General features: G+C 42.4%; 1 protein-coding gene across 3 annotated transcripts; it reads right to left on the reverse strand.

Moving 5' to 3' along the window:
- On the reverse strand, positions 1-27,852 carry LOC136676422 (transducin-like enhancer protein 3-B). 3 transcript variants are annotated; one of them, XM_066653427.1, is made up of 20 exons: positions 27,745-27,852; positions 26,269-26,369; positions 25,870-25,933; positions 23,712-23,756; positions 15,587-15,649; positions 15,254-15,358; positions 10,591-10,792; positions 10,120-10,136; positions 7,302-7,421; positions 7,127-7,177; positions 6,597-6,749; positions 6,100-6,232; positions 5,671-5,822; positions 5,356-5,423; positions 4,815-5,064; positions 3,532-3,779; positions 3,170-3,317; positions 2,770-2,920; positions 2,071-2,147; positions 1-1,563 (listed from the first exon to the last, which is right to left on the reverse strand). In XM_066653427.1, the coding sequence occupies exons 1-20, from the start codon at positions 27,766-27,768 to the stop codon at positions 1,456-1,458; spliced, it is 2,280 nt and encodes a 759-aa protein (XP_066509524.1). In that variant the 5' UTR covers positions 27,769-27,852; the 3' UTR covers positions 1-1,455. The 3 variants fall into 3 exon arrangements, with proteins under 3 accessions (XP_066509524.1, XP_066509523.1, XP_066509522.1); XM_066653426.1 differs by having other exon boundaries at positions 5,671-5,819; positions 10,591-10,795; XM_066653425.1 differs by having other exon boundaries at positions 10,591-10,795.

Here is a 27,852-nt window from a genome sequence, read left to right on the forward strand (position 1 = left end):
TCATTGATAGCTGTACACATTCAGTGCTGACAAGTTTGCAACATACTTTGGTGTGAAGTTGTAAGGATTGTGCCAGGCAAAAGACAGCAGGATTCAGGTTTGTTTGTGGTGTTTAGCTCAGGAGCCCACTGTGGAAACGCTTTCCATACTTACACATCGGGATCAGTTTTCAAAGTCGCTCTCTCCCACTCAAACACAGAACCGCATGGTTTAGCTCCTCCACCTCAGCGAAGTCAAGAGCAGGTTGTAAAAAGGCTCTTGATGTAAAAAAGTGGCACGGCAAGGTCAAAATAAACCTGCACTCTTCACTGATCCTACTTTCACTTCTGGTATTCCAACCATCGGCTTTTAAAAACAAAACAAGAGCCAGGTTCCGCAGTTTTCCACAGATCCTCTTTGTCGTAGAGTTATAATCCACTCATTTCGTCGGTGGTAGTCAGAGATCCATCCATTCTGGTAGTCTGACAGTGACCCCAGTCTTCTAGCCCTCCCCTTCCCCACACCAACAAGTCACAGCATAGGGTAAAGCGCACAGACAACCAGTACAGTTAGTTAATTCTCAAAGTTTAATATTGGTTTTAATTTACAAACATCTCCCCACATTTCTCTGGTTGCTGTCCAGAACTTGGCAGAGTTCAACACTATTTGGCATTTGTCCATAGAACTATCCACAATGCCCAAAGTTCTGCATCCACGGTTGCCAAACAGCAATGTCCAGGCCTCTCTGACCAAGTTTTCAAATGTCCTCTTTACACACTGCCTGAGGGACTCACCCCCAGTCAACTAGCAACCCAGAGAGTGCACTTACAAAAATCAAAAAAAAAAAAAAAAAAGACAAATCTGTCTTAAAAAAGTAGGTCCTAGTCTACATTTATCAAGCATCGAGGACATGAGGACAAATAAACCCATCACAAGTTTACCAGGACAAGGAAATATATATACATATAATCATATATATTTATAAAATGTTTTATTACTCCATATATACACTTTTCACAAGTTGTCCAGGGAGCAGGAGGCTAAAAATGAAGCACTGCTTCATGTTGCATCACAGATCATTTGCTTTTTGTTAAAGAAAAGGGAAAAAAAAAGGGACAAAATAAAGGGAAGAGTAGGCACACACCCTGCGAATCTCATGAGCAGACAGAAAGTAAAAGGCAAGAAAATATGTACTTCTTTAGTGCCGTCCAGGAGAGAGATCCTCAGATACACCGACCGGAACATCTCTCCAAAAGGCCCTGGAACAGCGCTGCTCCAGTCAAACGAAAATCTATCAAACACATCAGTTACTTATTCCGAGTTGACGAATGTAACCCCATTGTTGTTTCCTGTTTGGAGGTCTTTGGAGGAAAGGGAAGGGGCTGTGTTCGACCCAATTCCACTCCTAACAAGGCCAAAAAAAAAAAATAGGGGCTCCAGTCACAAGTTGTCTGATCTAGTGGATTACTCCTCCCTTTAGTAGATTACTTCATAAACTGTGGCCTTCTTGTCACCGGATCCTGTCACGATGTATTTGTCATCAGCAGAAATGTCACAGCTCAGGACTGACGAGGACTCCTTTGACTGTGGAGAGAAACGGAGGGAAAAAAACGATCATTATCAACTTCCTCACGACCTTCAGAGGTTGGCCCAGATTGCCAGAGTCAAACCAGAAATTCCTCTATTCTATTCCTCTAAAACTCAAAAGTTTCCTTTATTATTATTATTTTTGAAAGATGAGAGACATTGCAAATGCCAACCTTCTAAGTATGGCCAAAGAAAAACAGTCTGATGGCTTAGACTTTCAACCTCACATTCACGTCACTGAGATCATCATCATCATCATCTGTACTCCTCCCAGTCAGCAAGTTAAAAGCATTCAAATTACCATCCCTGACTGCACAGCTGCATGTAAAGACCACATCAATCACTGCCCCATCAGAGCTTGGCTCTGCAGCTCAAAGGCGGAAGAGATGCAGGGGGAGTCTCCTGTTAAAGGCTTCACTTTGCCCTTCTGGACTGGAGCTCATTCTGAGCACGTAATGCTATGCGTGGGAGAACAGCAGAAACCCAAGATATTGACTGACGTACCTGGAAAATGCTGGCGCCATAGGGAGTCCTCCAGGCATTCAGCAGATTGTCCTTCCCTGTGCTCACGAACCATTTACCTTTACAGCAAAAGAAATACATTGACATTCAGTGCAGGGGAAAAAAAAAATCACAAGTATACACACACCTGTTCTGAAGGAAAATACACACTCTAATGGACAAGGACAGAGCCAAGGTGAGGTGGCATTTGATTCAGTGCAGCATCTGTCTGATATGGGACTACATCAGTAGCACCAGAGATCAATGATAAAGAAAAACCATATGATTTCATGTTGACTCGAGCTAAATTAAGAGAATTCTTCCAATTTGTTTTTTTAAAAGTAAAATATTTGATAAAAAAACACATTTCCATTTCTAGATTTGTACTGGCTGAGCCACGTTCTAAACCCATACAGAACAGTAACCCCCAACCCAAGACATTGAGTGTTTTGATGTGAAATGTTTTGTTTGGAAGGAACGTAGAGTCAGAATTTTTCACAGTGGTCATGATAAAAACCAAACGTTCAAATGAACAAATCTGCCCAATGCCAGAGACATCACTACTGACAGTTCTGGGATAAGTTCTGGCCTAAAACGTTCTATAAATTCATGTTGAATCAAGTGAAGTGAAGTGTGTGGTAACGCAAAACAGAAGCCCCACGGAAAAGAGATTCATCACAGTTTCCCCATACGAAGTCTTACCGCAGTAGGCAAATTTAAGGGATAGCACACAGCTCTCATGCAGGTGGAGCTGGTACTTGTCTGGTTTGGTGTGGTGAAGAACTTCCACATTACTGCTCTCCATCCCCACAGCCAGCCACTCGCCTGTCGGACAGTAGCCCAGAGAGAAAATCTGGAGATGAAAAACAAATGGTTATTCTCAAAGCATACCACAGCAGGGTCAGGTATTACATTCAGTGTGGACTCAGAGGTTGAAAAGTTTAAGCCCAATTAAATGCCCAAGGTATTAGATTCAGTCTGAATATATAACAATACTAATGTCTTATGAATCAGTTGGGTCATCTCACCTAGCACTATTTATGTAAGCACTACATATTTAATATTAACCCTTTTCTGCCCCACTTGCGTCTGTTTGTCTTACCTGTGAGGTGAAATCATGCTGCTGGAGCTGTCGTCCTTCTCTCAGGTCCCAGGAGCGGACAGTGTTGTCCAGCCCTCCTGTCCACAACTTTGTGCCATCATGAGAGATGTCTATACAGCTCGCTCCATCTGTGTGCCCCTGGAATTGCCTGCAGGACCACAAGTTCTTTTCAGTTTCAAGATCTCATAAATAATACACAATTCAAGACACAATGCTCTCTGAGGGAATTATATTATTTTGATCATTTGTGTGCTGAGGCATGAATTCTGCACAATGAAACTAAAGGAGAAAATGAGTGGCTATGTTTAAATTAACAGATGTAAACTATTACTTTAAAATAAGATGCTCTGATCTCTGCCTACCTGACAAGGGTCTGGTTGTGGAGGTCCCATACAGCAATGTTTCCATCACTGCAGCAGGAGAAACACACTTTGGCGTCCGGGCTGATGGCCAGTGCGTAGCAAGCAGGGGCAGAGGAGGTCAGCTCTGCCTTGATGCGTGGCGTCTGAGAGGCCAGGTCCCAGATCGTCAGAGTGCTAGCCTCACCGCCCACGATCAGAGTACGGCCGTCGGGGAGCAGCTTACACGAACGGATGTAATTATCCCTGTTCTAAAGACGAGATTGAGAGAGACGGAGAGCGAGTTGAGAGAAATTGAAGAAAAAAAAAAAAAGAAGCTATTTTTGCAAAGGAGGAATTGTTCGAGTACCCTGAGGAAATTTTTCTTTCCATATTTTCTGAGAATAGCTTGTAATTTAATATAATTTTCCCCTCCCAGTCTTTTGTAATGCGTCTCCTTCTCTACTCCCCACAATAATCGCTGCTTCAGAGGAGGTAAAAACAAAATGGTGCGGCTTCAAGCGAGCCGTCGGCCTCCACTCCTTTCTTCTCTCACCCTACCCTCTCAGTGCTGTGATTATGAAGGTTAATGGAGAAGGAGAAAAGGCTGATAAGAGGTTGCAGAAGAGTGCACACTGGGGGTGCGTGTGGGAGGGGGAGTGGAAGGGAGCTTTTAAAAGGTTTCTGGTTGCAGTTCCAGATAGGATGCAGCACATTTTCAGATTAACAGCAGAGGGTTGGATCTCTCGCCAGGGCAGATCGATAACTGGGAGCTTTCAGACAAATTAAATCACTTTATGATGGCCACTGAACAGCTCATCAAATCCACACTGCCCTTCCTCTCCGGTGTGGAGAAACAGAAGTCTTTAACACTCAAGAGAACTATTCTCTAAATAGTTCCACTCTCTAAAGAGGATAATAGAGGAATTATGGTCAATTAAACTCAAGAATAACATCAAGATTACTACTCATTCAAAGACCCCCTCTCCCTTGCATCAATATATCAATAAGCAAGTTAAATGACTGATAGATGGTTAGGAGCAGGGATGGACAGAAGAAACTAAAGCTCCAATAACTGATAGGACTGAAGATTACAAGTTGTATTCTCCATGTCCAAGCATGAAGGTCACTGTTAGTTTGGGCAAAACTACGTAATACTTATTTAAACATAAATACATTTATAAATAAATATTTACATTATTCACAACAAGGTGCTGACTTTGTTACCGTTCCAAAAACCTGATAATACTACGTCTCTATTTAATACTAAGTACAAGTTGAAGAGTTCAGTGAGCTCAGATCTTTACCAGGCAGTCAAGCTGAGACACTGGGCTCTTGCTGCCAGGCTGGCTGATGTCCCAGATCTTTACACAGCCCTTGCCTCCAGTGTAGACATGGCGGGTGGGGTTGCTGATGGTCACGGCGCAGACCACCTCTCCGTGGCTCAGTGTGTTGATCTGGCGAGCGTGGCGAGGAATGCCCGGGCCAATCAGTGCGTCTGGAGGAAATGGCACTGGCTGCATCTGGCCGTCTGCGCTCACATGGAAGGAGTATGCTCTGCTCAGGGAGGAAAAAAAAGTCTGTTTTTAACAGGTTCTGTTTCAAAGGCTATACTTTGAACTAGATAACACAGCTTTTAGCTTTTATTTTCTACACTAAATATCTGAAAAACTATGTTTGGTGCATGTTTTTATTCTTCATCTGTTACTATGATTTAATAAGCTAATAAACATAACACCTTTTTGCAGTAATCCACTAATTTGGGGGCCTTCAAGAGAAAACATATATGCATATTATGTACAAATAGATTACACCCACATTAACAACATTTAAAAACCAAGTACTCACGGTTTTCCTCCAGAGATGGATGTTGGGAGAACAGGAGCCCGCATGTGAGGATGTGGATCAAACCCCGGCTATAAAAAACACACACACACACACACACACATTAACAGTAGGCCACAGCTTGTATCCCCACTCCAGCTCCTCTCCTGTCACTACAGAAAGGCTTGTTGAAACAAGCAGGCATCACTTTTCTCTGCCTCAAGCCTGTTTTCACACCCTCTTCCAAGCCACCATTAGCTGAGCTACTACACATCCTGCCAGACACAGCACACATACAAGCAACTGCAAGGCTATATCAAATCAGTAAATTATTCTCACCATGGGCGATCGGCCATAAGCTGCGCTCATTTGAGGAGAAATGTGTAGGCCGTATACTCCTGGACTGGTCAAGGAACCGTTCATCTCTGGGTGGTGACCCATCATGGCAAATGGAGCTGCATAGGACAGTGGAGTCCTTAGGGCAGGAGCTGCTGGGATGAGAAGAGAGACAGACACAAGGTAAATAATTAACTAAAGCAGTTAGAGATGCTCCCAATTAAAACAGATATTTATGTATAAAAATCACTACTTTACACATATTAATGTTAACAGAAGCAAGAAAAATATGTGCTAGAATGAACATTATTATAGTTTAATTCAAGTAATGCTGAAATAGCCCTCAAGGTAAGACACACACAAAGCAAAACCAAAGTATCCACAACTTGTTTTATATTAAAAATTCAAATATCTTTGCACTAATGATCTTACCCAATGCCTCCATGCCGAGGGGCTTTCCTGGGATGGGCCTGAGACCAGGTGTGGTGCTGGTTCCTGGTGTAGGTGCGTCATTACGTGGGGTTGGTGTATTGGACTTCAAGCCTGGGGTTGAGGATTTGTCATTCTATATGAGAAAACAGAATAAGAAAATAGTCAAGCTAAAAAAAAATGCAAACTGTGAAATTCTGAGGGAGGGAGAGAGTGAGAGAGAACTTGCCAGCTAATCAAATGAGGAGAAACCCAATTCAACTTTGCCATTTTCTTTAATGTCACTCTTTCCAGTCCTTTCAGTCTCTAACAACTACTTTAAGAGCAATGAAACACTGGACGGAAATCAAAGACACAAGCTATAACTGATGTACTTCCAGACTGACTGTCAAACCAGTGCAATATATCAGAATTATTCAGCAAGTTGGGGGTCTATTAATACCACAATTAATTGTTATTACAAACCAACAGTACTGCCAATATTACAGCCTAGTTCTTACATGTGGGTGATCCTTGGCTTTGGAGGATGGGGTGCTCCCAGATGAAGCCACAGAGGCTGGGCTATTAGGGGCATCTTTCTTCAGCGCACGAGCCTTGTCCAGGCCATTTTCTGGAGGAGAGTGTGCAGGACTGACCCGTGGAGTAGCTGGATCCTGCAGAAAGGAAGGTTAAGATGTAGACAATCTTAAAAGGCCATGTGTTTTCCCTGGACCAGAAATACAAAAAGAAAAGCGTGCAAGCCTTTGAAGCATTTGAGTCTTCAACCTGGCACCGAAACATCTGATTTCACTAATCAGGTTCATTTCCTTGTTCAGGGGGAGAGCTCATTAGTGAAACCAGGTGGTGGGATCCAGGAAAAGGAACAAATACCCACAGTCATGGGACAGATAAAGCTATGGTCACAGAAGGGATACTACTGAAGGACTGGAATGAAGAAAAAAGAAAAAAAAAAAAAAAAAAAAAAAAAAAAACATATAGGCAAACATACACACACAAACAATGTTTATGTGAAACATGTATGAAAAGGTACCTCATTTGATACATCAACAACCAGGTCATCACTTTTATCACCATCGCTGTCCTGTAATGAAAGACAGAAATCATTTTGAGACAAAAATAATTAATTCATTAATTCCAATCCCAACATTCCAATAAGAATTTAATCTTATACATTAATAATATTTGGCATGACATTGCATACTTACATATCTGCTCATGTTGTCCTTCTCTTCCATTTTGCGTTTCTTTGGATCCAGACTATAGTCAGACGAGCCTCTGTGTTTCTCGCTTGCCCTCAGACTGTCTGATGGTGACACAGAGTTGTTCTGCAGGAATGAAATAAACAAGTGATGTGTCAAGACATTGTGTGGCATATATTCTTTGTTTCCTAATCATTCAATGTATAACACAGCCCAAAACTGAAGGATTAGAAAAGAAGATCCATTTAATATAAACCGAAGCAGAAACCTCTTTATCACACCAGCCTGGTCTGGAGTTGTAAAGAGCCAGTAAAGCCTTGAACAGACAGGGCTCTCAATAGCCCTAACACAAATATCAGAGGCGACTTGGGGCCACCCAGGGACTTTGAACAAGGCATGTGTGTAAATCCAGCCCTTGTCGAAAGTAAACATGGCTGGAGCAGAGGGTTAAGCTCCGCACCGTGTTAGATCAGCGCTGGCCTGGCAGCCAGAGAGAAGCTCTGTGTCTATGTGTGTGTGTTTGGGGTTCTAGAGAACCCAGGCCCAGTGAAGCAAAGCAGACAGGACAGCTGAGCAAACTGGAGCTGAAGAGAGGAGCTCCCAGACCAGGCCAACCACATTGCACTTCAAACAGCCTGGCCTAACCCTACAGTCCTGGGCAAGTGGCATGGAGCCTTATCCAACCACATCAAGCCAACTGGACAGCCGCTTTGGGAGGAAAGTTATCCGGAGGTGCAGAATGATGGTAGGGTTGGGCAACATGGAAATAAGTATTGTATCACAATACGCTAAGAAAGACAAATGCGGTAGACGTTCCACAGTCACACTGAGAAAACTGCCATAAAATCTCAAATATATTTATTCAAAACAAAGATTGTAATTCAACATTTCACATTAAGGTGCTACCCTAAGTACAAAAAAATTATCCAAATAATGATTTGGTACGGGCAATAGTCTATGAAATTTCCATGACAACAGTAAAATACTGTCAAATTGCCCACCTCTAGTAGACACGGAGGAGGGAAACAGGGGAGGAAGAAGGGGTGAAATGGAGCGAAACACAAACAAGCTGACCAGAATCAATGTCCTCCCTCCCTGAGAGTTAACCAGCCAGAGGACAGCTTGTTTTCCTATCCTCTGGCACCCTGCTCAAAATCACCCCAAAACCAAAAACACAAGCCAACGGTTAACCTTTCTCTACACTAAGCAGGGCCGAACAAGGAGGCAGCAGGGGGAGACTCTGTTGCCCATGCTCCTCGGCCCTCTGCCAAGACCACTCACTCCATTTATTGCTCTTGGTGGGTTTCCACCACAAAAAATAAAAAAGCCACGAAGGCAGGGGAGGAGGAAGACAAAGTGAGTGAACTAGGAGGTGGGCGGTGAATGAGGCACTTAGACTGAAGCTGGCTGTCTGGAGAGAGACACACATGAGAGAACACAGTGGCTCAGTAGTGAGCAATCAGACAGAACTAGATGAACAGGGAGAGATGGGGACCCAAAAAAAAAGAAATTGGCAGCGATGTAGGCTGGGCATTGAGTGGCATTGCCTCTGTGGGCATGCCTGGGCAGGATAGCATCCTCTTAGAGCCAGAATGAGAGAGACACAGAGAGAAAAGCCATGCCAGGGCACACATGCCAGGGCCAAAATCACTGTGCCAAGCCCAAGCTCTCTTTGCCTGACAGCCTCCTATTCATCCAGAGAGAGAGAGAGAGAGAGAGAGAGAAGGAAGAAAAGAAGGATGTGGCTGGGCTAGGGGAAGTGTTCTCCAAGCACTGGAGAGGAAAAAAAAAAATCTTTGCTCTCTTGGGGGGGGGTGAAACAAAAGGCGGTCCAGCACTGACCGGTTTGACCGCACCACAGCGCCGGCCAACACACTCGCTTCAATGTGTCCTTTGTCAGACAGGTCCATCTCCGCTTCTGTTTCTTCCTTATCTTAATCCTCAAGTAATAAACAGATCGAAAGCACGAGATGAAGGAAGTGTCTATGTGTATGTGTACGGGATTGCTGCTCCGTAGTTGGTTTAATTGGCTGCCCTTTTAAGGGAGGCTTAACATCACTCAATAAGCGAAGTTGGAGCTGCCCTATCAGATGACCCGTGACAAGCGGAAGACCAGACAGCCGTAGAGCGGAATGGCTGCCACAGCGCTAAGCGCTAATCAGCAACAGGCTCTGATTTCTGCAGACATGACTGCACCCATTCAACACACACAGTCAGAGGCTTTAGTCGTAGCCAGCTTACTGGAAAAAGAGAACACAAACAGGCATTTGGAGGATATGGAACAGATAAGGGCAGAAGGGAAGGATCAGATGATAAGGGGGTGAGAGAGAGAGAGAGAGAGAGAGAGAGAGAGAGAGAGAGAGAGAGAGAGAGAGAGAGAGAGAGAGAGAGAACAAAACACAAAAAAAGAACAAATGAAAGGAGGAAAGGGCTGAGACTGGTAAGACCAGTCTCTAACAGCGACAGCGGGGTGGAGACGAGCCAGAATGAGAAGGGGGTGGATGGGGGATACATTGGGCTAGTGCAGAGGACAAATCCTTTAAGACACAGAGTCAAAGTCTTTTTTAATTGTGATGAAATTATAGAGCTGCTAATCCCTGGCCTGTGCCGCCGCTCATTTTTCACCTGGATTAAAGGCGGAGCGGGATTAAACTGCAGACTCCATTTCCCTTTCATTACTTTATTTAAAAGGGCTTAGTGTGCAGTAATGCAGCCGGGCCCTCTCCCGGCAGGCCTCGGCTCTCTAATGCTGCACAAAGAGCCCCCATCAGCAAACAGTGTGGCTCAAAGTCAATGTCAAGCAGACGCCCTCGCTGCCACTCACCGTGCTCGACTCCCGGTCTGCGTTCACACCAGCGACAGCCGTAGTGGATGGCAGGAATCAAAAGCAAAGAAAAGGGAGAGAAAATAAAAGACTACATAAGAACATGTCCTTCTCCATTCGAACAGTCTTTATGTGACTAGGAAACCTGAATGTAAGTGCACACAGACCTATTAAATAGGAATAAAACAAGGCTGGAATTTGGTGTATTCAATTATCCAATCATCTTAAGAAAACCTTGTTTCTTTAAATAGATAAATTGGAGAAATAGGGGGAAGCAGTGATGAAACTCCAGCCTTTTTGAAGCTACTGCTTCAAATAATTTCTGCTAAAGTTTCTCTCAATTTAAACGTGCACTGAAACACTCCAAATAACATTTACATGTGAGCTACAGCCTTCTACAAAAGATCTGTGGTATTCCCTTTTATTGAAACAGCCAAGAAAAATGGACATGTGTACTACATGCTTGTGTACCTCTGTGCTCAAGATCATGATGGTTCTTCTCATCTTTAACTGGTAGGTGTGCTTGACTGCCCAGAGCTCCTAGTGCCAGCAGTCCAGAGCTGGAGCCTGTGACCGGAGGGATGCCGGGGGGCTGCAGGCCCGAGGGGTGGGGGGGCAGCTGGACGGGAGGTCCGTGGGCTGCATGAGAGAGGTGCTGAGCCTGGAGCTGCTGCTGCTGTGAAAATACACAAAACAGACAGAACCCCAAGTGGGTCGGCAGGAAAAGACACAGAGACACCAAATGCTGGTGATGGAATAGGGATTATCATACACGCAAGCATATGTGCACACAAACACGCACTGGGATATTAGCACCCTCACACTTCTATTAGTGTCTGGATCAAAGCAGGACAGTCCTGACACAAGTGCATGTCTACACAAACACACGGGCCACTCGTTCTCAGATCATTTAACATCTGAGCCTGGATTTGTGTGTTCCGGTGTCTTTGCAAGTTGTGACACACACCTGCGGAAATGCTACATTCCTTCTACTTGTAGGCCTCCCTCAATCCGGAACCCACAATCGTAGGTTTTGTTTATCGTGTTAGTGATAGTTAGTAGCAGTGGCCTCTCAGTGCATTAAAAACAAACAAATTAAAATGAACACAATAAAAGTTGATGTAAGCAGCTTTAAAATGATCCTACCATAAACATTTATTGTAATTTAGAAAACCCACACACATGGTTATTCATAACTAAATCTGAGCATGAATGTCTCTCCATAAAAATGGTATAAAGTGACCACAACCCTTAAAGAGTTGCTTTCCAGCTCACAGGCACATTAGTGGATGTCCAAAACCTACAGCTACTGTGCTGTGTTGAAGTAAAGCCCATGCCTCCTTTAACAACGTGTAATTAACTGCTACACTGAGCTCTCATTAATTCAGACATCAATAATGTGGCCAGGGCAAAATCTCTGTTTACGAGCAGGAAGAAGAGGAAGAAAAAGTAATGATGGGGGGGAGAGAGAGAGCAAGAGAGAGAGAGAGATAGAGAGAGAGACAATGTGTGCTGTGTGTGGTTAATGAAAGTACTGCACCATAAGAATCATAAAGCTTTCTTATCAGCAAAGCATCAGCTCAGGAGAGACACATGCAAAATTAAAGAAATTATCTTCGTTAAGCCGTTAAAGATCCCTTTTTGAGATTAAAAAATAATAATAAATAAAAAATAAATAAAATAAATCTAAAATTGAGCGTTTTAAAATTAAAGCTGTTTCATAACAATACAAATAAATTAACTACATTATACATAATAGAGCTATATTAGTTCAAAGTGTTAAGCTGAAATTACTGCTCAAAAACATTCGCACAAACATTCCACCAACACACACACTTGTTAGCGGCTGAGCATTTATTTAAAAAATAAACAACACTTCCCACACATAAGAACACACTGACCAAGTGCTTTTAACACTGACCATCAGTGCTGGGTACAGAGTATGGGCCTGTTGCTGTGGAAGTGGGGGACAAATGGAGGTGAGAGATGAAGAAAGGCACTCTAACAGTCAGCTAAAATAACAGTTCAATTCTCTATTACTACAGCATGCGGAAACATTTCAGTGTAGCTTTTTTGGTGCGTTCGCTTGGTGGGCTGATTGAACCAGAAAGCAGATCAGAAGATAAAGCTTTCACCCTATTGACCACCAAATGTAAAACAGGCCTGTATTATCAGAGCAAGGCCAATTCTGCTCATAGACTTCCATGGAAAACTAAATTTGAAACCCAAATGTGTAGCAACAGCATGCAAAGTAAGCATGGGGTTCCTCATTATAACAAAGTCTACAGCAATAACAAAACCAGGGCGGTTTAACCTCCTGGATTTGGAGGAGCAGCTGATAAGTATGGGATTTACAATTTACATGGGCTACAATGCATAACCTCTAAGAGAACATGTTTTTCAGGCCATCTACTGTCAACGTACCAAGTGTATGCAGTCTGAAAAAGTATTCTAACCAGGTTTTTGAAAGTACACTAAGAACCTCCTAAGTTAGGCTGGATTGGTTTATTTTTAGCATTAAACAGCTATGGTTATAATAGCCAGAGTCACACCTTCTGTAAGTGGAACACAAGCTTTGTTGATGACAAAGTGTTAGAATCGGGTTTTTGAGAGTTACTGATGAACGAGGGCCAGTGCTAGCACCTGCTAACTTTACAAGAATCAGTGTCCAATGCTAAAAGTGAGCTAATCTGTCTAATGTGCTTTTCTGTTAGTTGCTGTGTGGTTATAACAGCTAGAGTAACATCACAATGAGCTTTCTAGTAATCTGTTTTATCGAACCAAAAGCTGGTTACAACAACTCATTCCTTGTCACATGTAGACTTTTTGGAAATTCTCAAAAAGAGAACAGCAAAACACACACACTGCCAAGTGAACCATGTTACTTCAGTTCTTTCTGTGAATTTACCTGCTGCTTAGTCATATTCCTCCATGTGATCTAAGACTACTCTCAGCAGGAGGCTATTCCCAAGTGCTCAAATTTCTATGTCCTATCACTACTTCTCTGTGCTTCAATTTCATCTCATAATCCATCCACTGCTGACAATTCCAAACCCTACACAAAGGATGAATTTGTCACAAACCTGGTCCTTTTTGAAAGGAAAAAAAGGTCAACATTTACAGCGTTTAAATTGCAAAAGCCATCAAAATAAGTGCCTAGGCACTATTTGGATAATGAAAACCATTAACGGATAGACAGTTCTTCACCATTTACATCCTTTACCATCAGAGCTCTCAGAGTGGACCTGCTAGATAGGGCTGAATAATTTGGGGGGGAATATCTATTTGCAATTGTTCTGATGAACATTGAGACTGTGAATTTGATTATGTTCTATATATCAATAATACTTGTTTGGCCAAGAAGCCTAGTCTTAAATTTTTGCTTAAAAGTTGGACTATAATAAAAATTAAAAATAAATGTGAGAATGCAGCCTACGAAATTGTATTTTCAATATAAACCAATTATTCATCCCCACTGCTAGAGTAACAGATGTTATGAAGAAAAAGGAGGCTTGTTTATTGCTATCTTGTGTTTTCTCTATATCTGTCCCCGCTGATATTCTCTCTCTTATTCCCTCTTTCACCCCCAATTACTTTGCCCTTCCACTTTCCTGTCCACTCCCCTCTCAATTTTACTATTTCTTTTCACCCCCTCACTTTTTCCTTCACTCACTCTCTGTGTGTGTGTGTGTGTGTGTGTGTGTGTGTGTGTGCGCCAAACACTGCTGGCTCCCGATTAACAGTGAATCTTTAATGACCCCTTCACCCCTCCCTTTCCGCTTTCAAGGCACATAGATTGATCTTTTGCCATCTTTTTATCAAACAAATAAAAGCTTGTTTTTCCAGCAGGTGTGTGTGTGTCTGTGTGTGTGTGTGTGTGTCTGCAACAGTGCAGCGTGTGTCTGCTTGACTGACTCCCCCCATTTTCCAGCCATCATGATAACAAGGAGACACAGAGGGCGAGTGTGCGGGTGTGTGTGTGCTCTACCATCGGAAGTCAACCACCAACCCACCCTCGCCTCCTCAATCTCCCCACCCTCGCCTCCTCAATCTCCCCACCCTCCTACAGCCCCCCTGCCCTACCCCTTCCCAAGCAAAGCTGCTCTGCTGAATGGTCGTCTGCTAAATGGCGGAGTCCTGTGGACAGTTGCATTCAGCTGGATTGGAGGAAGCAATTACCTTGAAAATGGGGGTCAGAGTCTTGGCTCATTTGCTTTAATTGAATTCCAATATCTGGCTCCAGCTGCCCTGACCCTGCTCAGGGAGTCCGAGCAGCCAGCCAAGCCCCAAGCAGGCTGATCACAGTATGGTCATCTCCTCTAGCCACTGGTCTAAACTATGGAGAGCCATGATCATCATCTTAACCCTAAAATAGTCAAAGGGTCAAACAAACAAAAGTCACACAGAGGCCCAAAATTGTAACCATGAACCCACTGTTGTTTTGACCTAGTCATCCTAGGGGTAAAGTGATGATGGAAACAAAACAAATGGAGAAAAAGCCAGATGTTCACAAATCACATCGTGAGAGTTTGGATTGCTGAGACATGAGTCGTGTTCAGGAGTCTTCAGTAGATCATTTTAGCTAAGAGCCATTATTAGCTGCAGTGATTGCACGGTGCAAAATAAATCCATACTAAAAACCTGCATGTTCTCAAGTGTTACACCAAGTACATACCCTAAATACAGAAAAGACACACACAATGGCTTCAAATTAAACCAAACGTAAGATGATGCTAGTTAACCAATTCTGAGGAGGTTGGTGAGGGCACATAAATAAAACAATGGTGTCAAATACATTACATCATAAATAAAAAAATAGACCATAAATAGCAAAGGCAAATCTGCACATGCTGAAAGAGCTGAACATAAGCTATGACCTTTACTCTTTTGCACTAGCACAGGCTCCAAAAGGTCTTACGATGTCATTTAACTTACCGAACTGAATTTGATCAGATTTATGTCACAAGCACAAATACAGATTTAGCAATAGAACAGAAAAAATGCTAATTCAATCTGTTATGGATTCAACCAACAAGGCCGTCTTTACAAACTGCTTTTTTGGTTGATCCATGAGGTCAGTGTACAGATTTGCCCCAGCCTTGGTCAAATGAAGGAGTAAGAGGGGTATACACACGGTGAGAGGCAGATTGGGAAGTCCACGTACCCCGATGATGGCATTCAGCTCAGTCATTGTCACTTGTTTAGCACGCTCAACAGCCTGGGCTACCTGCTGTTGGTGCTGCAGGAGAGACAGACAAAGAAAATTCTGTTAACACATGCTACCTTATGGAGAGTAAGCTGACCAGTACTATTTCTCATACAGCCTGGGGCAATGACAAATATAGAGCTGTAATTACTAACGGAAGTAACTGTGCTACACATACTAGATTTAGAACCTCTGCATATAGCTACAGTTAGTGTTTAGTCAGGGCAGGAGGATGCATATAAAAAAATGATGTGTATTTACCTCTTGTGACAAAAAAGGCATGATTTGAGCTAGAATTGCGTTGAGACGCTTTGCAATCTCGGTCTAGAAGGGATGAGAAAACAAATATATTACTGAAGATCAAATCACAAACACATTTTCCACAAAAATTGCACATGGCATTATGAATATATTGTTATTGTTATAAATAATACTCAGAAAACTTGTGTTACATATAATCCATGAGAAAATGTCTTGAAGAATCTCACTGACATATTTTTGCCATTTACACATAGTTCCTCTGCAACACCCTAATTCTGCTGAATTCTTCTAATCAGCCTCAAACTGCTAATGACTAAGTTAAAACCTTTGGACTGACAAGTAGAGTTAATACAATATAATGATAAGTCCACACTGCATCATTAGATGTGATGAAAGCTAGTACTGCAATATTGCACTGAGTCATTCCAAAGCTGCACTGGGGCTAATGTGGCTGTCCAAAAGGCAACAGTGGAAAAGAAGCCAAACATGTCTGGCTGGGCCTAGGGTCCTGCTGCCCATCTGGCCTGAGGAAGAAGGAGAATCAATGAGAGAGAGGCAGAGAGAGAGAGAGAGAGGCAGAGAGCGAGAGCGAGAGAGAGAGAGAGAGAGAGAGAGAGAGAGCAAGCATCTGGGTTTCAGCTCTGCAGCTCTCCCTCATTACCTAGACAGATTATTTCATTAAGATGCTGAAATATGCTAATGCTGATTTGGGGCTGCGAGATAAATGATGGCAATGCAGAACAATTACCATTTTCCAATTCCCCCCATATTCCACATGCAGGAGAGCGAGCCAAGACTGGCCACCATGGACACAAGGACAGGGAATAAAATGGGAAGGTGGAAGAGATGGATGGTGGGAGGGTTTGAGGAAGAAAGAAAAGGAGTGGGGTTAGAGAGGGGAGCTTTGGGAAAGGGGCAAAAGAGCAAAAGAGAGATGAGTGTGTCAGAGGGCGGACGAAAACTGAAGTGGTGAACAAATTGATTATAGAACAGAGCAGATGGCCCAGCAGGTGAGGGAGAAGTCCCTCTCTTTCTCTGACACATTCCGTTCATTTCTGGCTGCTTAGTCCTGTGGTGTTAAGTCGGAGCTCCTACTGCCGGAGGAGGGTGTGTATGTCGGCCTGAGATTTGCCCACTCAATCATAAACAAACTGGGAAAAAAATCTCCATAAAGCTGGCATATACAGGCCTGGAAAAAAAAAATCTACCTACACAGAGATGTAACTGGAGTTTTAAACAAATCTCAAATTAATATGAGGAAATATGGCTTAAAATTAACTTTTTTGATTTACTGTTGCATTCGACATACTATATTTGAGAAAAAAAACAAACTGTGCTTTCTAGAGTCCCTTTCTAATACCCTAGCCTCAAGCTATAACACATGCTAGTCATGATACAAGATGGTGATACACTTTGATGCATTGTACTTTTGTTTCCCTATACAAAACAAAATGATCTAACACGCATACAATACCCCATTTACTCTCAGACACATGCACTGCCCTTCTCTCCCTCCCTCTCACACACACACCCCTCCCTCTACACCCCCTTGAGCTTCAGTGCCTCCATTCCTGAGCCACTCTCCCATGTTGCCCCAGCAACCAAGCTGGCCCTATCTCTCTCTCAGATCATTATGGAAATTGGAGCTCTGTTTGACCAGAGCAGGCAGCAAAATCATATTATGCGCACAGGGGCGGGTCATTAAACCAGATTTTCAGCCTGTCCGTCAGATCAACTCAGCCAATTAATGTGGATAAACGGGTCAGTGGGGGGAAGGGGGACCAACGGCTCCTCTTAAAGGGGGGTTAAGTGTGTGTGTGTGTGTGTGTGTGTCCATGTCCATATTCCTGTCAAATGCAGGGAGGTGCATAGACCAACAGAGCCCAATGGCTGAGCCAAAAGCACCTCAGCAACTGAAGAGTTGTTTCTTCACCATTCTTTTGGCAAATTATTGGATGTGGAGCACAAAAAGAAGTTTTGCTCTTAAAATTAACAATCATACTTTCAGTCCATATACTGAATGTTAAGTAACGCATGGCTACACCGCCTACTTCCTGTGTAGCTACACTGGAAAATGAGGCTATGCAAAAACAGTTATAGCATAACTGCGCACACACACAAATCTGCTGTCTACATCTACGATCGGGGCTCTATCGCTCTACAAGCGTCATCTGTTCCACCAGGATGCTTAATGTAAATATGTTCCAAAAAATATTTGCATGAATACTGGCCTTCTTTAATGCTTGCCAAAGGTGAAATCATCATGTAAACTGATGGGCGAAGTCTGTGATCATAACTGAACATTAGCGAGCAGCAATGATAAGCTCATATCTGGACGGTCAGGTCAGTTTCCTCCATCATTTAGAGAAGTATATACAGTGGGTGTAAAGGGGATATCTACTGTATCGTGAGAATGCTGCAATGACTTCAGTCTGTCACTCCCCAAGCGCTGGGTTTTTCTGCCCTCAGCTATGTGGACAGGGTGTAGGGCAAGGGAGGATGGGGTCTGGTGAGTAGCGCCCGTTTCTACCGAAGCGTGTTGAAAGCTTTTAGTGCTGCTCTGTCACGCGGAGTGATAAAAATAGGGCGCCGTCACGTTAAGGCTGTGAAAACAGAGCCCTTGAGCACTGAGGAGGCTTTTTGCTCAGCTTCACAATTCCAGGTGCTCAGAGCTGTCTAGCACCCCGTGAAGAGCACTCACACACACACACACACACACACACACACACACACACACACACACACACACACACACACACACACACACACACACACACACACACACACACACACACACACACACACACACACACACACACACCTGTCAGTGGAACACAGGGAGCCATTTGCCTGTTGCTACTGGCATTAGCTGAGTGCAGGGAGACACTGATGAGGATTAAATATGGGGCAAAACAACAAGGGACTGAAACAGTGCAAGACTGTGACAAGTCAATGAATGTTCATCACACACACACACACACACACACACACACACACACACAGTAAGAAAGTTGAGAGGAAACAGCCAAATTATGACAAGTGTACATACAGTATTTGTTACAACTAAACCTGTAAGTTACCACTGTAACAGCCTCAGTGACCAAGGAATCACTGCCTCTCTCTCTCTCTCTCTCTGTATTCAGTCATGTCAGACAAAATGACCCATTTCAAAGGGCATCAAGCGAAAGACTTAAGCTTCAATAGTTCCTTTCCTAACTCCCCAAAAGCTGTAATAATTCAGTACAACTGCAATTTCCACATAAGTGCACATTTGTGCTGTTTCGTTCCACATATGTTACATTAAGTACATATGTAAAAGCACTTCAAACCAGATGACATTTCTTTTAAAAAAAAGCACACACTTTTCTTTGCAATTCCTATTAAACTGTACTACTCTTGTCACATGCACAAAAAAAAATAAAAAATATGCGCGCGCAAACACACAAACCCACCCACACTACCAAGGCTAATCCCCTCTGGCCGGAGGCAAAAAGGATGTATTGAGTGATGATGCTGGGTGTGAGTGGGGGAAGATGGCTGCTCTCCCTTGGCCATTGTTAAAGTGCAGCAAATCCTGCTCTAACTGTTTATTGATGTCTGTGTTTCCCCGAGCACTGATCTCCTGGGAGCAGGGCCAAGGGCCACGGCCCCAGAGACCTGGGTCAGGTAGCAGAGAGCTGGACCAGATGCTTCTGAAACCTTTTACTTACACACACACACACACACACACACACGCACACGCACGCACGCACAGACACACACCCCTGCTTTTAAACCCAAAACACTTTCTGTTATAAAAACAAGTGCTTCTATTTTTTGCTGGGACATGTAGCGGGTTGGCTTAGGAGAGGCTTTTGCTATCTGAGCCTGACTGACTGACCTAGCTTGTTGAAATGTGAATGTGTGAGGGTGAGGAGGGAATCCAGCTTGGAGGAAGGGTGAACAAGCAGGTCGTAGCCACTTTTAAAATCATACCAGAGTAGCTCATGGAGCGGCCAGAGCAAGTGGGGTAGCTCACAGACCACCTATGCTATGTTTAAATGTCATATCTGTAAAAGTAGTGCCAGTGTGTGGGTGAGCACTTATTCAACTGAGGCGGGAAAGAGTCGTGTATTGTATTTTAACATCACATTTTCAAACCTACTGAACAGTAAACATTGGACTAACATTATAAACTGCAACGTTTCATGCAGAGTTAATAATCAAACTACATTAACTGTTAAGTGACTAACAGCCTTCCTGCAGTCTCCACGCTACTCTCACTTTACAAGGCATTTTTGTTTGCCATCTAATTCACAGTAATGATTGTGTTAATTTATTTTTAAAAGAGTATTATCATTGTGAAGCACTCATTAACATTGATTTTAATCGTGTTTATACTTGTATGTCAGGAAATAGCTTTAGGATGCTGGGGTTCAGAAACATCAGCACTAACGTTTTGATTCATGAACAAATTATACGTTTGAAGAAATTAACTCTGAGTCGATCGACTTTAAAACTCAGCAGAATGAACATTTTCTGTTGCAGTCTATTCTAATTCTAACAAAGCATGTAAGACAGTGTTTTATAATGTGTTGTGTTTCATATCATGATGTTAAACTGTGAATTACTTGTTCAAATTATACATTTTCAACCTGTGATTTCAAAGCTATGATGTAAATTTTCAGGCTGAGAGGAAAAGCTTTGTCTACTCTATTAGGCAAGGTCACATGACATGTTACATGAAACATAACAGATGTCATATTTTATGCCATTTGCAAAACACAGAACATTACCCACAAGTCTAAATTACACTTTAGGACGTCTAAGAAGAATGATGTGTCTTTTGGACCAACTGTGTTTTGGACTGACTCTCCATTATTGAAGATTCGGTTATACTTGTGTAACAAATGCTTTGCAGCTAATTGTAGTCTTGCAAAATTAGGCTTGCCTTGTCTTGTTTTTGCTGATCTACAGAGTATAAAATGGCCTCAGCTCTTCATTAAAAAAATGATTGTAATAGAAATGGGCTACAATTATTACATTGAAAAAACATTACATAGAAACTTTTTAAAATTTTTAACTGAAAATATTGTTTGTGAAAATATTAGAATTTATGTTGACAGTGTTAACATATCACATGATATTTATATTAAATCTGACAGCCACATAGCAACATACACTAGTTTTTCTATACAAGAGCTATGTCCTCATAATGAAACCAGGAAACTTAATGAATACCGGGGAAATAAATGGTTCCCTGAAAATGTCAAGTCTCTAATAATGCAGCAGCGCGTCTAATGGAGCTTTTACACGTTGCTGACACAAGCCACTAATTATTTGACATCAAGGCCTAAACTCAGGTATTTCATAACAGATAATGAGGCTCTACAACAAGTATCATTACAAATGCAAAATAAGTAGGCTATCCTTTGACATGCTGAGGTCGTCCTTTGAGATTCGTTAAAGGTGTTGTTTGGAAACAGTACTGACACAATGAAACACGTCGCAAGGTCACAGTTACGCCATCGACGTGAAAGAACATTGCCACACGATTTTACAATCGCTCTAGCGATTTAGTGAGCTTTCAATTAGGTAACTAAGAGAATGACTGCAGTCTCCTTGTCGCTTAGGAGCGTCTCTCACTTTTCCACCGACGCAGAAACACTCAGTGGCGCCAATAACTGCCCCCAGTCAGTGGGTCAACAGCCTGAGAAATGTCTGCTTGAATTCTAACAACAATTTACAGACCGTGTGTGTATTGCTGCAGCCAGTCTACACACACACACACACTCAAAAACCAAGGACGACTGCCACGTTCTGAGTCAGTTTATTTTGGCTCATGGACAAGTTGACCATCACCTTGGCAAACAATTCCTGGAATCCTGAATAAATTATTCATCTGAACAAGCTTTCACACCCTCGCTCTCTTTCCTCTATCTGAACCCACGCTCCTCTCATCTTCAACCTCTCAGGACACAGAAAAAGATTCCCTTATTTAATGAGGCAGGCTATGGGTGAGCGCTGTACTGACCAGCAGAAGGTACTGAAAAAAACTAGAAACAAACACACACACATCCACCCAAGCATAACTAGAGACAGAGAGAAAATTAGAAATAGGAGGAGAAAAGGGGAGAAAGAGAGAAAGACAGTTTTCTGTGCTTTGGACCAGCAGGGAGCCGCCGTCGCAGGGCAGCCTAATGAGGCACGATAATTAAAGTCCCATACTGACACTCGCCCCACTGCCCTCCTCCTTAACGACCGTCTGCTCCCTCCCTAATGACGCCCCGCTACTCGCCTGGCCATCCTAACCGGCCTCAGGCTCTAACGGACAACTGGACCAGACTGGAATGAGCGCGCAGACACACACACACACACACACACAGAACAGAAATACCACTTATTTTACTACCTGCGATTTCCTTCCTTCAAATGCAGTGCCCTTGTAGAGTAGGTTCAAGCACGACTGCAGCTATTTCAACTGCTCTTTATCCTGGCTGAGTTCTTTTTTTGCTTCCATTTAAATGAATAGGAAAGTGAAAAATCTAAATTTCACTGATTTTTTTTTTCCTTTAGCTGAAAAGAATTCAATCAGCAGAGATGTGCTTTGTGCCTGATTTTTCCTCTTTGGCTTTACCCTAGAACTACAGTGCATGGGTAACACATAATGGAAACATATACCTCACCAGTTAACACTGTGCAATCTTCTTGCTATATCATTACATTTTCCATCACACTGAGCCTAGAAGTGCAATCTCGAACATATTTGCTTCTATTATATTTACCATTTATATTATATTTACAACAATCCGTTTTCTAGATAAAAGTATGTTTGTCACCTTCCACAAATAATTTTAACACTTGTATGTCATGTTTACTTTGGTATATTTGGTTCCAGTTTTGGCATTTTATGAACATGTATATATTGGTAGTATTATTGAGAGATATGTACACAAAGTTTCGAACACTGATGTTTTAGCTTTGTTGACTTAATTTTGAACCAGGACGAACTAAAAACTAACTATCTGCAAACCTGATCACACAGCAGATTTGTACTTGAGATTTATGATTAGAATGATGTCAACAGTAGCATGAGGTGAAGGGCAGCGAGGCTACTCCCGTATGAATAATGGATGTGCTCGAGACCACTCAGTCAGAGCGTTATTGATAAACAAAATGGGAGCTCAGAAGCAGGCCAGTCAATTAACCTGTTTACTTCCAGCCCCCTCAGCAAGGGACAGAACCTTTCAGGACATTAACTAACACAAGGAATGTCCAATTGCATACAATGTGACTGATGGGCAATACAGAGGGTTCCAGAATGACTGTTGTTTTGCTAATAACATTAGCTTTGTTAAGTCTCAAAGGGAATCGACCAAAAATGGGGCTCATTATCCACCAGAGAGAGAGAAAATGGACATACGATTAAAAACATATACATGTGACTTTTACTTTAAGAAATTAGTCACTGGCAAAGCCTTGATATGCAATATTTGCATGTTCCAGGGCTGTGCATCCTACTCAACGCTGTAGATGTTCTCTGATTTATCCGGTATGTCTGCTCTTCTTTTTCTTGAGATCTTTCTCTTGTTTATGCAGCGCTGTCACTGTGCCAGAGCACTGCATGTTAGTCAGATCCTATTCAGGCCCAACACAACGAACGCACAATATGTGTTAGACTGTCAGCCTGCCAGGCTGCCTCCACTTCCTTCTGTGTGGAGGTTTTCAGTACATACCAACAGAGGGATGCTACTCTTGTTGGTAGGTGTGCAAGTTGACTTATTTTGAATGCCATTCCTTTCCTTTTATAATAATAAATATATTGAAACAGAAGCCAAAATGTGTTGATCTCAGGTGTCTTTTATAAACTGTATTTCACTTCTAACCACAGGCTGCAGGATTTGCCCATAATTACACATTCCTACCTGCTACTATGAATAAACACTACCTGCTAACTGTTTTCACTGAGCTCATTTATGCATTCTACAATTACTACATTATATAGCTTATATTAATATGAGCTTTAACAGCAGATATCAGGCATGATATTAAAGCTTGCACACAGCACCTGACAAGCTTACAATTTACTGTCCTTCAGTTATGAAAACAAAGAAAAACAAGAATGTGTCATGAAAGTGTCACATACCTGTTTGTGCATTTCAATGTTGAGCCCATAGGACATTTCATAATACTGCAAGAGAAGAAACATGACTCAGCAAGCAGAAGTTAACAACACAGCATTCCCCCATGATAATCTCACCCCCTCTAACTGAAACAGTAACTAAAAGAGCATGTGAAACACAAAGAAAACATACACTGAAGCACTTTAGTGCGGTGTAGCACAATCACTTAAAGTCACTGCAATTCTGTGCTAGTGTACAGACCGCCTAAAATCAGACGGGCAAAGGAACCTTTCTGTTTTTGCTGTATGTACCAAATCATGGTTAGTTTGTACACACACACAGGTCCCATTATGCAATTCTTGATCATTCTGATACTGTACACAACACCCCAGTCGTTGTCTTTCACCATCAATGCAAGTGGTGTGTTTAAGCCATGTCATTTTCGGTTTGAATCACAGTACTTACAAAAACAAAAGCTGTTGGTTAATCGGTGTGTCATACGTTGTCCACATCTTGTAAAGAGACCACAGTGAAATCTGATCTTGTTTCACCTGACACCGCTGACGTGTCCAAAATCCTCAGCCCAAACTTACATGATTTTATCTCACACACTTACGGTAATTCCAACCAACCAATCATACCTGATTATCCTAAGCTAACAGAATGTACCAATTAATGCAAGATGAACAAACATCTATAGAATATATTGACTACTTCTCTCATAAAACACCACATGCTCTAAACTGTCTCAGGCAAAACTGTAATAAAAAATGAGAGTCTGAACACTGCAACACTGATTAGCAGGGTCTTATCTCCCGTGTGACGAACTACTCAAGAGAATATGTTAGACTATGACTAGCTTTCATATCAGACACTTTCTGCAATCTACCGTTCTTCCTTTCCCTTTTATCACTCACATCGCAACACATTTCTAAATAAACTGCAGTATTACAGCTGCTGCTCTATACCAGAGTTGGCCATGTCTGATCTGTATTAGAGTGGAATGACCGTTACCCATAACCACTAACATCAGCTGATTCTCCTAACTATAACCCCCCCCCTTCAGTCCAGGCCCTTATGATCGGCTCTGTTTATCTAGCACTGCCCTTTATCTCTCTGACCCTCCTTACTACGAAAAAATAATATTTAACAAAAGTACCGGAATGTCAAGTCAATCCCAGTATGTCCAAATAAGATAAGAGAGGCTGGTTAACATGGTTCCTCCTCTTACATCACAGCCTGTAAGAACTGCCTTTCCTTTCGTGCTACACTCACATGTTGCTTCAGGAGTTTCCAGAAAGCAAATACCCACACAAGGGGGCGGTGACCAATTAAGGAATCGATTAAGGATTAAAAAGCAGTGCAGGGGGCAAGTAGGTTTGTTTACATTCGAGCATTTGTATTGCACGGCAGCATGTTTTTTGTGTGGGTCATCACACATGCTCTTTTATCTTTACTTTCTAGCCATGTAAACACAAAGCTGGGGGTGGGTTATATGGCAAAAATATCACCACACTTCTAGGGATTTTATTTGAAATGCAAAACACATACGACAGATAAGTGTTTCATGGTCCAATTAGTAAAATATTATCAACAACTATAGGTTTTATCAAATACTACACACCACTAAACCAAGTAAAGAATGAAATATGCATTGTTTTAAAAGGTGTATTTGTGTTGTCTGTATGTCACATTGTGACAATAACTTATCTTCATATTTCCCCATCTTGAACACTTCATTTTAAAACTAATTGTGAAAGAATGTGTGCCAAAGAGCTGAGCTCCCAATAACATTAAGCCCTACCTACATAAACATTTCACTGTAATCTATTGTAGGCTACAGAAGAACCTGAAAGTTTGCCAGGCAGCACACATGACCATACGTATAAAGAGGATTAAACACAGACAGCCAACAGGTCAGAATGTAGTTTGGAACAACCTGAGCATTTTGACGCACTTCCCTGTGCACTGGACATCTAAACCTGCTGCCATTTCACAATACACACTCTCCTCTAATCAAACGTTTTTAGTGAGCTATTAGGGCAAACACCATCAGGGTGATAAACAGTGGCAGTAAACAGTGAACATTAGCCTGCATGTCTGGTTGGACGCTCTGATGTTTATGAGGACCTGGTGTAGATAGCAGCACACTGATAGGGACACAACACATCCGGCCCTTACCATGACATAGTGACGCTGCATCTCTGTCTTCTCATTGGCCAGTTTGTCATACTCCACCTTAAGACTGAAACAAATGAAAAATAGAGAACGTTTAGGAACATCTTTAGCAAGTCTATCGCCCCAGAGATACATACACCTCAATTCAAAGAAAGCCTTTTTTTTTTACAACAGGGACATTCACGAGAAATTACACAAGAACAAAAAACTACTGTCTCATAAATGCAACCTTAATATTCAAACATTAACAGGTGGTTTCATTACTGTTCCTCAGAAATGGTCTTGCACTGCCAACAGTGTTTCACCACTAGACCAGGCTTTGGCTCAGTCTGGATCTGGGAATCTAGCCATTAATATGCACTCATTTAAACCATTCAGCGCACAGGGGTCAGCGGTGTTTACCTGTGATACTGAGCTTGCAGGAACTGAAACTCGTCTTTGATCCGGTCACAGGATTCTGCTACTGTGAATTTGAAGCCGGGCTGACCAGGCTGGTGTGGTGCCTGTAATACACAAATAACATTTCACATGAACCTATTACAAATGTTACATGCGAGGGGGTGGCCATGTTTATTATATTCGTTATAATTAGCGATTTACACTACTTTTAGGTGCAGCTAGTGCTGACAGAAGGGTTTATTGATTTTACAAGAACTTTTGTTTTAAATATAATTCTCATTTAAAACCCCTGCACACAAACAAATGTAGACTGGGTGGGCGTACACCAACTTTAGACATATGGCCTGGCATACCACTCTCACCAAAACAATAACACTGCCTTTTTCTATTAGGCTGCCATGGATGGTGAGAGGAATATGACTCATGGTAATAACCGCTGCTGGTGTCAATAACACATTTCATGCTCCCTGATTCTCGGGGAAATTGTGTTTCATTGGCGGCCTGAGCTGCTCGTGCCGTTCCCTCGAGCTCACTTTTACACGCCGCCATCACTCAGCAGCCTTCTTCCCCGAGACGTGGACGGGTCATTGCATCTGAACGGCCTCGGAGAAAAAAAAAGCTGCAACCTGATCCCCCCCCCCCCACCCTCCTCTTCTCTCTCTTTCTTCATATTACCTCAGATTCTCAATAGACCACATTCACCAGCAGGACACGACAGCCCTTTTTATGATTATGAATTTGCTTATTTTAACATACCCTTAATGTTTCAGGTCTGTTACCAAAAATGCCTTTCACAGAGCTGTCTTTTAACCCAGACAAAACTGTGTTGAATCAGCTAAACATGTGTTAATAGAATAAATAACACAGAGTAGAGACTAGGAGTAGAGACCTGCTTAGACTAACTTTGCGTTGTTGTACTGTGTTATAGTTGTAGTGATGGTTAAGATTTTGTGTTGTAGAATATTACAAGTCAACAGGGTAATTATATGAGAGCTGAAGCATACTTTGGGGGGTTGGTGGGTATAGATAAACTGTCAATCAAGAAAAAAATATATATTTGATTGTGTCCAAAATCCAACACCACATTTTCTGAAATGTACAAAATAATAGCTTTTAAACACATTTTCCATAATACAGTAAAACTATAATATATTGTGCTGTACATTCAAATTGAACTTTGAATGTGCTTTCTAGGGAACTAGAGTTGTGTCAGCTTATACTCAGAAAACATCAATGTATCGTGATAGCCACAGAGCACCACCCTATTGCCCAGCCCTACTGTACAGGATACTATACTCACAATGTAACCTTACAAGACAGAGAGATGTGCTCAAGTCAACGTAGCACGTTACTGCGGCCAATGCCGGGGCACTATTTTGCCGTTGTGCTTAGTGTGTGTGGTTGCGTGCGGTTTGGGACGCAGCCGAGGGTTTCACACTGACTTTACACCGAGTTGATTCTGAGGGTGGGTTCACTCACCGGATGCCGGCCCTGTGGATACATGATGTCCGCGCGGATCCACGCAGACGTGGGGGTTTTACAGGAGGACAAATCCGAGCAGGTGAAGCGGTAAGAGTCCCCACCTCC

Source organism: Hoplias malabaricus, chromosome X2 (genome assembly GCF_029633855.1).
Source record: "Hoplias malabaricus isolate fHopMal1 chromosome X2, fHopMal1.hap1, whole genome shotgun sequence".
NCBI lineage: Eukaryota > Metazoa > Chordata > Actinopteri > Characiformes > Erythrinidae > Hoplias > Hoplias malabaricus.